This window comes from Ostrea edulis, chromosome 2 (genome assembly GCF_947568905.1).
Source record: "Ostrea edulis chromosome 2, xbOstEdul1.1, whole genome shotgun sequence".
Classification (NCBI taxonomy): domain Eukaryota; kingdom Metazoa; phylum Mollusca; class Bivalvia; order Ostreida; family Ostreidae; genus Ostrea; species Ostrea edulis.
The window spans coordinates 103055621-103069625 of NC_079165.1; the positions used below are offsets into that span (position 1 = coordinate 103055621).

General features: G+C 34.9%; 1 protein-coding gene across 1 annotated transcript; it reads left to right on the forward strand.

The window, feature by feature from the left end:
* The first annotated feature begins 544 nt into the window (after window positions 1-544).
* LOC125678951 (galectin-4-like) lies at window positions 545-10200 on the forward strand. The gene is made up of 4 exons (XM_056155840.1): window positions 545-931; window positions 2002-2084; window positions 2260-2470; window positions 9791-10200. The coding sequence occupies exons 1-4, from the start codon at window positions 668-670 to the stop codon at window positions 9905-9907; spliced, it is 675 nt and encodes a 224-aa protein (XP_056011815.1). The 5' UTR covers window positions 545-667; the 3' UTR covers window positions 9908-10200.
* Window positions 10201-14005: the final 3805 nt, after the last annotated feature.

The window sequence follows — 14005 nt, forward strand, 5'->3', positions numbered from 1 at the left end:
ATACGATAAAAAAAAAGAAAACAAAAGAAAAAAAGAATTATAAATATTATCAGCTGTGAAGGTAGAATATGCATTCTAAATCCATACTTAAATAACTATATACGATAAGAGCTCTATTTGCCCACGTTTGACAGTCTCGCTTTTTCAAAACTGAGGTTTTTTTTGTACAGTATTAATATTTATGGCTATTTTTCTCAGTTTTTCTAGCATTAAAATCACAATAAAAAAAAATAATAAAACCCAACAGAAAAGAAGAAAAGCCTGCAAAATGTAGGAATATTTTACCTTTCAACGCACAAGATGTGCATAGTCTCATTATACTACCGATACTAGATAAAATATCTTTAAACCGTTAGTTAACACTATGACGCCAGATCACTGGTTCCACACTATTCATCTTTAAATATCTCCATTCTGTCGTTCTATAAAACTTTACAGATGCGCGATCACCGGGGTATACAAATCACTACAATGCAAGACATATACTTAGTAATACGATTTAGAGTAGAAACATTTAATTCTGTCACCCTTTGAATTTTACAATGAGATGGCTTTTATTCAAAACAAAGTGACGAGGCACGAGTTTTGATAAATCTTGCCGGCTACACAGAAAGTACAGACGGAAGGAATTGAGCATGATTCGTCAAACTGGTTATGAAAGAACAGAATGAAAAAGCAGAAAGGGCACTACATGGATGGTCCGGAAATTCAGGAATTGGATGATGACCTTCCAGAAAGGTGGCAATCAGACGAAGAGAGCTCTCCGGATGTTCCGAGAGACGATAGAGGTTATCCGGATGTTTCCTACCCAATGTCTCCAGTTCCCATGGACTCGACCTATGGCTACCCTGCCTCCGGTTTCCAGCTCGGCTACCAGTCGCCTCCGCGGCGGCGCAACGAGACCGGACATCCCGCTCATATCTACAGTCCGGTAAATATATCCTATCACAGCATTGTAAAGGTTACAATTTCAATACAATATTTACTGCAGAACTAGCCGTTTTATTATTTCTTGGAAACAAGACATCTGTTTATATTCCAGAAACATATTTGTCTTAAGAGACGTCTTACGTTGAAAGATATCTTAATGTAAATAAATATCGGTTACTTTGCTATCTTTTTTTTAAAATTATATATATTTTTTTCATTAAAAAAGAGAGACATGTCATTTCTACAAACAATCAAAAAGATGCATTTCTCTGAGCAATTTATATGCCGTTGACAAAGAGAACTCTTCTATATCCCTTTTTCCCGTGGGGATCCGGGTTAGAATAGGTCCCCAGTACCCCTAGCTTGTCGTAAGAGGCGACTAAATGGGGCGGTCCTTCGGATGAGACCGCAAAAACCGAGGTCCCGTATCACCGCAGGTGTGGCACGATAAAGACCCCTCCCTGCTCAATGGCCATAAGCGCCGAGCATAGGCCTAAATTTTGCATCCTTTCACCGGCATTGGTGAAATATTCTCGAGAGGGACGTTAGACAATATTCAATCAATCAATCAATCTATATCCCTTTTATGGTGGCATATTTCTGCCATCACATGTCGACAAAAAGATCTGACAAAATTATCTTGGTTGGGGTTGCATTCGGCTTCAAGCTGTTGGATCATTATGTCGACTTGTCAGAACATCATGTCGATTGGTCAGAACTTTATGTCGGCTTGTCAGTGGACGAACACTTTTTGAGGGTTAAAGCTTGTTTACGGTTACCATTATTATTTGACAAGTGAACATTATCTGACAAGTCGACAGAATTATCTGACAAATGATGGCAAAAATATCCACCATACACTTTAGAGATACATTTATTTCTTTTCCATGGAGATAATTTTCCGTAAATGAGATATATCTCTTAATTTTTATCATCAAGGATTTATTTTAATGAGAGATACCGTAATTGTAATTCATTTTAAAACTTTGATGTGCTGTTTTTCTGCACAATACCTCATAGTCTGGCTATTTTAAGCACAATGTTGTCAAAAAAGCAATCGTTTCTTTCTAGGCAATGCCGTTTTCAGCGATGATTCCTGGCGGGGCAAAACCTGGAAGACGAATAACAATAGAAGGCGTGGCTGGTCACCAAAAGTAAGTGTACTACATGCACGTGCGTTATATTTTGATTTGTGAAAGAGGCGAATTCAATTCTAAATCGAATACACACCGCAGTTAGATTTTTTTTAGGTACCTCAATTATGGAATAAATTAAAATAAATACATAAATTCCTTTAAATATATAAATATGTACGCTCCATCTTTTTAGGTTTTCTGTTCAACTGACTGACTCTTTCCAAGTAGACGTGGGTTTATTCTTTAACCCAGTAATCCATTGGGGGACGGACTCGGGGACCGTCATTATGAACATGCGTTTCTATGGTTGCTGGGGACGAGAAATTAGGGAGAAGGAAAATTTCCCGTTTGAGGCCAGTGCTGTGTTTACAGTCGACATTTTATTTAAGGAGGACCAATACGAAGTAAGTATTATACATAGTAGTGTTTCAATCAAATTATGATTAGATCCCATCATCCGCTGTTTAGCAATAGTAGGTGAGCGGATCAAATGATTTAATCTTAATTACATTGTATCGTGTTTTTAAAGGAAACGACATGTCATGCCAAACTTTTTAAAAGCAATCCATATCTTTTTTCAGATAAAATCATAACCACAATTTGTCTTTTGAATTTTAAAATTATTAACAGCACAAATGTACTAGTATCATACTTGTTTGAAACGTTTCAATATTTGTTTACTTTTGGTCTATCGATCATGTAACCTCGGCTGAGATTCGGCATGGCTTCATAGGATATTTGGTCTGACGCCATCGCCGAATCTCGGAGCAGTCCTTCATGATTCATGGCTGGAAATCTATTTGCAACTTAAGCCGTATTTTTATGATATACACAGGAAATTTCTCAGGTTATTACAAATTATGCTTTGTGTCTTGATTTGTGCACACACAAAAAAATAATTAAAATTTCTAAGAGTTGTTTCGGCCTTTTTACAGTTCAGCCTTAGATACCAAGTCGTTTCGGCCCAAGTTTCGTAAGCTACAAAATACCGACAATGTGATGTTGTTTTTGTTAATATAGATGTGTATTGAATTTATGAGACTTTAATGAAGAGGAAATTTTGTATGATGAGGAAATAATTGGAGGTAGGCGTAGTGTTAGAAAAGATTATGAAATATATGCAAAATTGTTCGAACTTTCTTTTCCATTATGTTTGGCAAATTGTGATACCATGATCATTGAGAATAGTTTTTGAAATCATCAAGGCAAACTTTTAACCCCGAAATATAATGATTTCTCAACAAATTTGTGCTGTAAAATTTCAATTTAGCATTTGACATGTGATTTCGACGCAAAACCTATAGATATTAAAAATCACTTTGAAATCATGTGAAGACACTACAAACAATTGTGCATTTTTTGTTAGTATATCTATAAAAAATTAGCTACAAGTAATACTACACTAACTTTATTCGAAAAGGTATTTTTTCAATGAAATATATTTAGTGAAAAAATAAACAATTATGACTCATGACCAGGTATTGTACGCTGTAAACTGATATGTTGTTATTTGCGTAGTTAGTGTATGTTAGGTTCAGTTAGTAATTTTACTGGTGAATACAATAATGTTGATAATAGAATCTACAGTACAGACCACGAGTATTCCCCAACACACGGTGTAAAATGTCCGTGAACACGGTGTATGTGTATTTCGAATACACAAGAAGACTGCCTTGTCTAAAAAATTAGTCCCTGATACCCACCGTGAGATCAGTATCTTGTTTAGAAAAAATGTACTAAACGATTAAAAAAGCAATGATTTCTTTCTTTCCCGGAGAAATAAATGGCAAAATCTTTTAATTTCTTGAATTACTTAATTATTACTTGAATTACATTATTGGGAATAGAAAACATTTTTCATCGACTTTCCCCGTGTACAATTATTTTTTGAACTGTCAGTAAACGATGCATTCAGCTACAAAGCTTTATCCCATCTTTCACCTTGATGAACATAATTTTTTTTTCTATCAGAAATTCATATTATGAATTATTTTTTACTATAAATGTAACGTGTTCAACTTTGTATACAAATAAAGAAGTCGATCAACAGAGACGCGAGTGATTGATTCCATACTGAAGTGTTGTAAAATCTTATTTACAAGTTTAGATGAATATTAATGAGTCAAGTATCATGGAAAATTATTTAACCATATTAAACTAAACACTTGATCGTAATACACGAGGTCCGCGTGCTTTAATGCTTGAAATTCGGTCACGGCCTCCCGGGAAGCTGAGTTCACACTTTCACGTATGTCATCGGTGGGCGGGGCATGGAAGAGTGAATTCTTCAGTTTTGTAAATTAGCTGTGCGTAGGATACCCAACAACATTAGCTGTAGAATTTTGTAATACTATTTGTAAGGGTTTAACATATTTAATGATAACCGATGTGATCTCTCTCTCTCTCTCTCTCTCTCTCACTCTCTCTCTCTCGGACCAAACCTATTAAGTGAGGACGTCCTCACAATGTGTAGAAGATAATACACACATATACTATTCCAAAGGCAAAAAAGTACTATGTTAGGTATAGCTATAGGGATACCTGTAAAAGTTTATCTAATGCTATCTCTCTCGCGCGCGCGCGCTCTCGCTCGGGATGTTTTAGATTCAGTTGTACCTTCCTTATTTTAATGCATCCAAATTAAAAAAAAAAATCAATATAGAAATTAGAAAAATGTTAATGATCGATAGCGTATATGAAACCATCATCGCAAACCACGGGTTATTGTTTCATTCTATTTCACAAACGTTTGTGAAATAGAATGAAATAATAGCCCGTGGTTTGCGACGAGAGAGAGAGAGAGAGAGAGAGAGAGAGAGTTCCCTCCCACTATTTTTGACGATATTAAAGATATATTGGGTCCCCCACCTATGTTGATAGTAGCAGTGATGGAATGTGAGAACAATGAACAATATAACATTTATGCTTCAAAGTTATTAATTCAATCCATGTAGTGACCCATGCACCCACTTCACAAATCATCAGGTTGGGGATGCAGTTTTAGTTACCCCCACCCACCCATGTACACGATTTAGGGTTTTGAAGTTCGGACAAAAGCACAATTTTTTGTTGTTATTGTTTACTTTTGAATTTTGGATAAGTCAACATGCAACATGCCCCCTCTCATACTTTGAAAAAGATAAGTAATGTTAGCAGGAGGCTCTGAAAAGTTCAATCTGCAGTTTGATGATGTTTCGTCATTCAATAAAAATTGTTTATCAGGACTACTTGATTTAATTAAACAATATTTTATGTAGTTATATAATGTAAACAAGATAAAATATATAGAAAGAAGAGATTCAAAAACATATATACATATACTAATGAAAATAATCATGAAACAATAGAAGAAAAAATAGTTGGGAGTAGAAAAATAACCGGAAAAAAAAACCAGAAAAAAAATCCCACAAGCCTGTATGGATAGTACAATGATCTATGTATAACTTGTATATTCCATGCAAATTCAAAAGGTTTTTCGCTGGATAGAACAAGTGGGGGTCGCGGATATTTGATGTTTGACTTCTAACAAACTATGTGAAATATATTGGGTCGGCGCGGTAGCTATAGATATTGAAATATGATCCCCCATTTTCAGTAAATGTGTGCAATTCACAAATTTGTTTGCTGAAAATTTTGAAAAAGAATTCCAAAAACTGTCTCTCTGTACATTTTCATATAGCTAGTTACACGTAATTGCAGAAAGGAGAATATGATTATCAATATGTCATGCGTTTTATTTTTACACTAAGTCCATCTAATCTATATAATATTCACGTTATAACATAAGCGCCCAAATAAATTAACATTTGAAATGAACGTTAGATTTTTGAAAGGTGATATTGCGTTAGTTTCTCTGTCAATCCGTATTTCTGAAAACGAAAATATGTTAATTGCCAGAATATTGAAAACATCAACAGAAACAAAGTCTTGGGGTATATTTCATGTTGATAAAAAACTTGCAGATGAGAATATGATTTTTGTCATTAAAATAGTTGTGCCTTAAAAATAACTGCATCATATAGTACCGGTTTATAATTTAATCAGCATCATACTGTGTAATGTAATCTGTAAATGACATATCATTTTCTTTGATGGTGTGGACTTCCTTGTTTACACCAAAGACATATATAACAGTTTTCGAAACAAAGAAATATCAATTTTGATATATTAAGATGAGAAAAAAGACTTAATTTATTGGTACTACAAAGGTATTCAAAAGTAAGGCCGAAACGAATAGGGCCGAAACGACATTAGGCCGAAACTACTAACGGCCGAAAAAACTTGGGGCCGAACTGAAAAAAGGCCGAAACGACCAGAAATCTACATGCATACCGCATTTCTATTTCCCGTAAACCTTCAAACTTGGTCATATTTATGTATTGCAAATGACAGGTTTAGCCCATTTCTAAACCTTTGCTTTTTAAAACTTCTAATTAAATTGTTATATATCGTATATAAATAATTTCCGAAATATAATATTACCCGGTGTTTCCGGGCACTTCCTGGTGTCCTGGGAGTTCGCGGTGTCGTGGGTGTAGTAGGTAAAATATCCATGTTGCGAGAGAATGAATAAATCCAAGTAGATCTGTGTACATGTACATGTACAACCAAATAAAGAATGGTCAAGATACCCCTCAATATGGGCCGTCTGTAGGGTTTTTGTAGCTGTAGTGTTTGCGTAATGGTGGTATCCCAAACAGAAGCTGACACGAAGTCTCCCCCCCCTCCCCCCTCCTCTCTCTCTTTAGGGTTTCTGTGGACGTAGTGTTTGTGTAACGATGGCATGCCAAACAGAAGCTGACACGAAGTCTACACCCCCTCCTCTCTTTCTCTTTAGGGTTTCTGTGGACATAGTGTTTGTGTAACGATGGTATCCCAAACAGAACCTGACACATAGCTAGTCTACCCCCCTTTTTCTCTCTCTCCCTTGCTCTCAATCATTTACTAAATGAGTAATTATTGTCATACGTATGCAACACTATTGCCATGCCATATTATTTCATCTATATTATTGCTACAGTTTTACACATTTCTCTCTCTCTCTCTCTTTATAAATATAAAACAGTGATAAATTATAAATAGCTCAATCTCTCTCTCTCTCTCTCTCTCTCTCTCTCTCTCTCTCTCTCTCTCTCTATATATATATATATATATATAAAGCCGTGATAAATTATAAATAGAAATATCTCAGTAACTCTCTCTCTCTCTCTCTCTCTCTCTCTCTCTCTCTCTCAATATAAAGCCGTGATTTATAATCCATGTGGTATCTCAAACAGAAGCATTTTTTTTAACTACTGCAACAGTTTTACACATGGGCAATGTAACCATTATACATGTTGATGTGCTGCGCCAATAAAGAATTGTTCATGTTTTTATAAATATACAGCCACAATAAATCATTAATAGAAAATATTCCAATAACTTATGTTTGTTTGGGTTTTTTTTTTTTTATTATTATTATTGTTTGATTTCTGATTGTTTAATCTATAATACATGTATAAAGATGGAGAGAGAAAATACGATGATAAATTGCATTGTATAGGGGACGTTAGAAATTAAAATATTCTAGGTGCGAGTCAATGCTATCAAAACTCAGGTATACTGGGGTTTTCCTCGAGATCTGAAGACTGCCGGTCATCATTAGCCATGATTGTTATCAAAACATCTTTCTCAGGTAGCTGTAGACCATGGTCTCTGCAAACGTCAATCAACCTACGCTCTATTGTTAAAAGTTTGATTGACCGGCGGCTTATCATTGATCACCACACAGCTTAAAGTTGGGTCTTTAACAATTGATGCGCACTTAGGCGACAGTAGCTCATTACACAAAAAAAAAATTTTAATGGCTCATTAAAACACCTCTAATGAAGTATGATTTCACCACCAAAAGAGTGATACAAGCTCTTAAGTATTTGATATGATTTTTTTGTGATTTATCCCCGAATGATAAAAAAATTCCATTGCATGTCAATTAATGTCTTAAAGAAACACGGTTAAAACTTTTCGCAATGTTGTTTCTTCTCGATATGATGCTAAAATAAAAATTTAAACCTCGTCCACGCAAGATACCTCTACAAATATTTCCAGTTGATATCCTCGATAATAGGCAATAGCCTAAATCTAGGCAATAGCCTCGATATTCATTTCATCATAAATCAAAGAACACATTTGATGCTAGCAGTTGCTTAATGTTAAAGTGTGAGTGCTACCAGACGGATGCTTAAATTTTTATTTCAGTATTATATCGAGATATTTTAGAAGAAACAACATTGCGTTTTGCGGCGACACAGTAATCGATGTACAGTAGATAAACAGTAGATGTACAGTAGATAAACAGTAGGTGTACAGTAAATGTACAGTAGATGTATGATAGGAGTACAGTAGATGTACAGTAAATGTATGATAGGAGTACAGTAGATGTACAGTAGATAAACAGTAGGTGTACAGTAGATAAACAGTAGATGTACAGTGAATGTATGATAGGAGTACAGTAGATGTACAGTAGATAAACAGTAGATGTACAGTAAATGTATGATAGGAGTACAGTAGATGTACAGTAGATAAACAGTAGATGTACAGTAAATGTATGATAGGAGTACAGTAAATGTATGATAGGAGTACAGTAGATGTACAGTAGATAAACAGTAGATGTACAGTAGATAAACAGTAGGTGTACAGTAAATGTACAGTAGATGTATGATAGGAGTACAGTAGATGTACAGTAGGTATACATTACATTAACAGTAGATAAACAGTAGATGTACAGTACATGTACAGTAGATGTAGAGTAAATGTATGATAGGAGTACAGTAGATGTACAGTAGATAAACAGTAGGTGTACAGTAGATGTACAGTAAATGTATGATAGGAGTACAGTAGATGTACAGTAGATAAACAGTAGGTGTACAGTAGATGTACAGTAGGTGTACGTTTGTACAGTAAATGTATGGAAGGTTACGGTAGGTGTAAGTATATGTTAGTTGTATGGTAGGTGTACAGTAGATGTACGGTAGGTGTACAGTAGATGTACGGTAGGTGTACAGTAGATGTACGGTAGCTATCTGGTAGGTGTATGGAAGTAATACACTTATTAAGTTTTTTTCTAGTGACTCGTATTGTGTTGGATATTCAATTTTGAGGACAAGTTATTAGACAGAATATCTGAATACCACATTAAGGGAAAAGAATGTAATATCTTTTATTCATGACTTCTATTCATGTCATGAAGATTGCGAAATGATGACTTCGGGTCACCGTTCTATAAATAACAACAGCTGTCATGTATACCTACTCTTGATCGTCGACTATACAGAAATATGGTGTTAAATGGCTTCATTGTTTTGCATTTACTCATCAAAACGATTTTTTCCCCTAATGAAGTGTAACTTATTATGCCCAATGTTCATACATATTGTCCTCTCGCGGCAGACGGTTCGTTTAGTGGTCATAGGTTCCAGCATCGATCACGACAGAGCGAAGTCGTTGAAATGGCAACGATGGTTCATTTGCAAATTTTTCGGCATTAGAAGTGAACAGTGTATTTTTTTCGGGTGATATCTTAGAAACGAAGATCTCACATGTTACAATGGGCAATTTTTTTTTTTATCCCCGCTATGCGATCCAGAGTGCTTAGCATGAGTCAAAATATGTGGCATTTTACTCGTGACAAGATTCTTAAAGGCACTGTAAAACACATTCTCTTACTATGCACTTTAAAATTTCAGATAGAAGTCAATAATGATCATACATATAGATTTCTTCATCGACTTCATCCAGTGGGCAGGTTTCAGACTCTGGTCATTGAGGGAGACGTTAGAGTGAAGCACGTGCAGTTCCGATGAATTTCATGCAAGTAGCGATCTATCACGCATGTTCGGTGGAATGACAGAGGCACTATATGATTGATACACAGAGGCACAAGCAACCTTGTATATGGCGGGATGTGTAGATTTTGTTTGTGAATTTCACATCAAATTGTAGCAAATAGTGAGATACTATGTTCTTATCAACTTCATTCATATTGATTCGCGTGAATTCCACAATTTTAAACAGTAGTCTTATTCTAATACTACTTAACTTGAATGGGTGAATATATTACATGCCTGTTGTTGGAAAAGTTCAATAAAGAGAATATTATGTTAAATGTAGTTTTCATTTAGTACATTTTGGCAGAAGTCAAATACTAAGATATGCTGCGTGTAACTATAAATCTGAAGTCTCATTGAAAGGCGGAATAATGAAGGGACAGCAATCTTTTCTTCCAAATAATCTTAGTAAATAATTATACATGTATACAGAACATTGGCGAATCATTCAACGGTTTTCTGCAACTCGAATTAGATTTTCTTTATTCACAAGATTAAGAGTAACAATTAAAATTGAAGTGAATAAAAAGTGAAGAGAACAGTCATCAATCTTATAAATGCTACCAAGAATACAAAATCGAGAATAGGGTAAACACGGTCCACTGGGAATACCTAAGGTGGGATCAGGTGCCTAAGAGGAGTAAGCATCCCCTGTTGACCGGTCACACCCGCGGTAAGCTCTGTATTTTGACCTGAAAAACGGAATAATTCGTAGTCAAAATTAATATGTAAAGAACGGACTAACAATTTGTATGAAACACGTCAGAGAGCATTCGGCCCAATGACAGGTTGTATTTGCAAATTAGGTCACTATAACGACCTTAAAATTTGCGAAATGCTGATTTTAATCAAGACTTGTTGAAACAACTGCACCATCAATTTACTGGTCAGTAGCCTGTCTCGGTTTTGAAATTGATCATACGCAAAACATGCTCTCGTGTATCGAATGATCTGATATACATAGACCCATATGCAAGTGAGTGGAATATTGCGACATAAAGATGTACATATACATTCATACGGTTAGTCTAAAGTTGAGTTGCTAGTTTGCCGTTAACATCTTTGTTCAGATATCTAAATGTGAAGCGATATGGAAAACTCTGTGGTGTTTTTTATTTTGAGTTCATTGGGACAAATATATAGTATTTTTGATAGATAAAACATCATCGATATATCTGAATGTTAAGTTGAGTTACACTTTCCGCGAAATAACGTGTATATTTCGCGTTATAGCGCGAAGTATTCTATAAGAATATCGTTATGTAAAACAGGAGTCCGCCATCAGTACAATGAAAGAAGACTGACGTTCATGCATTTATAGGTAACCTTAAATTATACATACATGTACCGAACACGCTGACACGCCTACATGTTAGACACGCATATTTCAGAATTTTTGGCATATATGCTATCAAAGTTTTATTGAATGCAAAGTAGAATATTTGTAATTGAACTAACAGCTTTTAATTTTGACTATGGATTACTCCGTTTACCTGATCAATATATAGGGCTCATGGCGAGTGTCGTATCAATTCTTAGGCAGTTGTTACACACTGATTTTGACTACAGAATACTCTGTTTACCTGATCAAGATATAGGACTCCTGGTAAGGACTCACAGCCGGTTTGACCAGTCAACAGAGGATGCTTATTCATCTTAGGCACCTGATCCTATCTTTGGTGTTTTCAAGGGTTTGTGTTTGCCGTAATCTTAATTTTGCTATCGGTCGCCACGAGGCAGGCGATGTTAAGGTTGTAGAAAGACGTCCGTGATTTACTGCGAGCCTACAATATAAACTTATTTATATATATTCAAAACCCTCATTGTTATTTGATTATAATATTTCATTAAATCAAATTAAAGTAGTCACATATATTTGATAACGATTTTGATAATTAACAATAATTTCCGGGATATGGAATCAGTTAACTCGTACTATATATTTCTGCAGTGCAAGAGAACTCAACTCTATGGTTTTATATCAAATAATCAGAGTTTGTAGTATTTAGTTTCTATTTGTTGTGTGCTGTGTTTTATTCCATTTTTCTATATTCATACGTTACTTTAAAAAATCCAATTAATATTCATTTAAAATTGAAATGACAATTTCTTATAGTTAAATACATTTTACAAGTGAGTATTCTTTTATTTCTTTAATAATGAAAATTAATTCAATGGGATTTTATCTAATGCAATGGGATCTTACATGTATCTGAAATGTGAACAATATCCTTTGCCTGCCAGAATGAACTATATATTGAAGGACTAATGCAGAGGAAAATAAGATTCGATATAAAAACATGAAGGTTTCTAACTGGTTTGCTTTACTTAGTTTTGAGAGTTAACAGGGGATGCTTACTCCCAGGCTTCTAATCACACATATGGTATTTCCAGGTGTCCGTGTTTGCCCTACTTTTAATTTCGTATACGATATGGTACATGTATTTTTGAAATTGATTACTATTATTTAAGTTTTTCACTTTACATAGTTTTGATAGTTACTAGGTGGTTGCGGCCGACTTAGACACCTGCTTCTCTTGTATGTAAGATTTACCATTGTTCGTCTTCATTTTATCATTCATAAGTTTTTAATCAAACTAACAATACCATTATGGAGACGAGTCTTTAACATTGACAATGTTTTGCAATAAATGATTACGATATTGGAATACAATCCAGAATGATGTGACTCATTATGTCCTAAGAGTTCCCTTAAGGTGACTTTGTTTTCCCCCTATAAACCAGAGTTCTTACGATTTCTGATAGTTCCTAGAGATTAGGAGTACTTAGGCGACATGATACTAGTAGACGAGGAGGAAGCTCTTGATGAATTTCCATGTATGGATTAAATTTTTATCTGCTTTGTAGGTACTTTCTACACACATGTGTGCTGACCGAATTTAGGTATTTTCCACTTTCATTTATTTGCAACTTCTCCAATCAATAGGTACACTTTAAAGATACATGTACAATGGATATTGCACTTTTTCAAAAGAGTGTGAATATTTTCAACTAAGCCGCGACTGCTCCTTGTAGAAGCGAAGAACGATGACAATCTTACTAAGAAGATTTTTTTTAAAAAGAAGAACGATTAATCAGAGTCTATTTTAGAACTTAGCAGATGACATACCAGCAGATTTTCCATGGGCAACCACGATAGATACAGTATGTGGTATAAACCCAATAAATGACCAATCTAAATGCACTTGGCGATCTGTAATGATGCTCAAAACATCTAGGACACTCTGAGCTAAAATGAAATTAATCTTGGACTTTTTGGGGATAGTAATAAAGTAATAAACTTCACATACTAGTAATCTATCACACCTACCCTTGCTTTCTACAATGTAGATTCAATATTTAAACAGTAAAACGAAAACCTACTTCGCGAAATGTGTTTATTTAGTTTATATGGATTGGTTGTGGTAAGTATGATTGCATTTCACGAAAGCTATAATGTACACAGTATTTATATAGATAATAATTTGACGAATCACTCTTGTATGGATTGTACTCCTGAAGTTGCATATCTAGAAGTCAACCTGTCAATACATTTAAAAATTGCACACTTTTAATAACTTCTTTATTCATGCATGTTTAACCAAAACCCAATCCAAATAATTCAATGTTGATATCACATATCCGATTTATACTAGTCCAAATAATTCAGCGTTGATTTCACATACTCCGTTTACCTGATCAGGATATGGGGCTCACGGCGGGTGTGACCGGTCAACAGGGGATGTTTACTCCTCCTAGGCACCTGATCCCACCTCTGGTGTGTCCAGGGGTCCGTGTTTGTCCAACTATCTATTTTGTATTGCTTGTAGGAGTTATGAGATTGATCACTGTTCGTTATCTTCACCTTGCATACTCGATTTCATATAATTCAGCGTCACATATCCGATTTATCCACTGTACTAGTCTAAATAATCCAATGTAATCACATATCCGGCTTATACTAGGACTTGTTCAAGTTTCTGTTTCATATTGCAAGCATTCATATGAGGCTTTGATTTTAGAATGCAGTTTTCAGCAGTTTATATTCCTTATAAACCGCACAATGGAAAACAT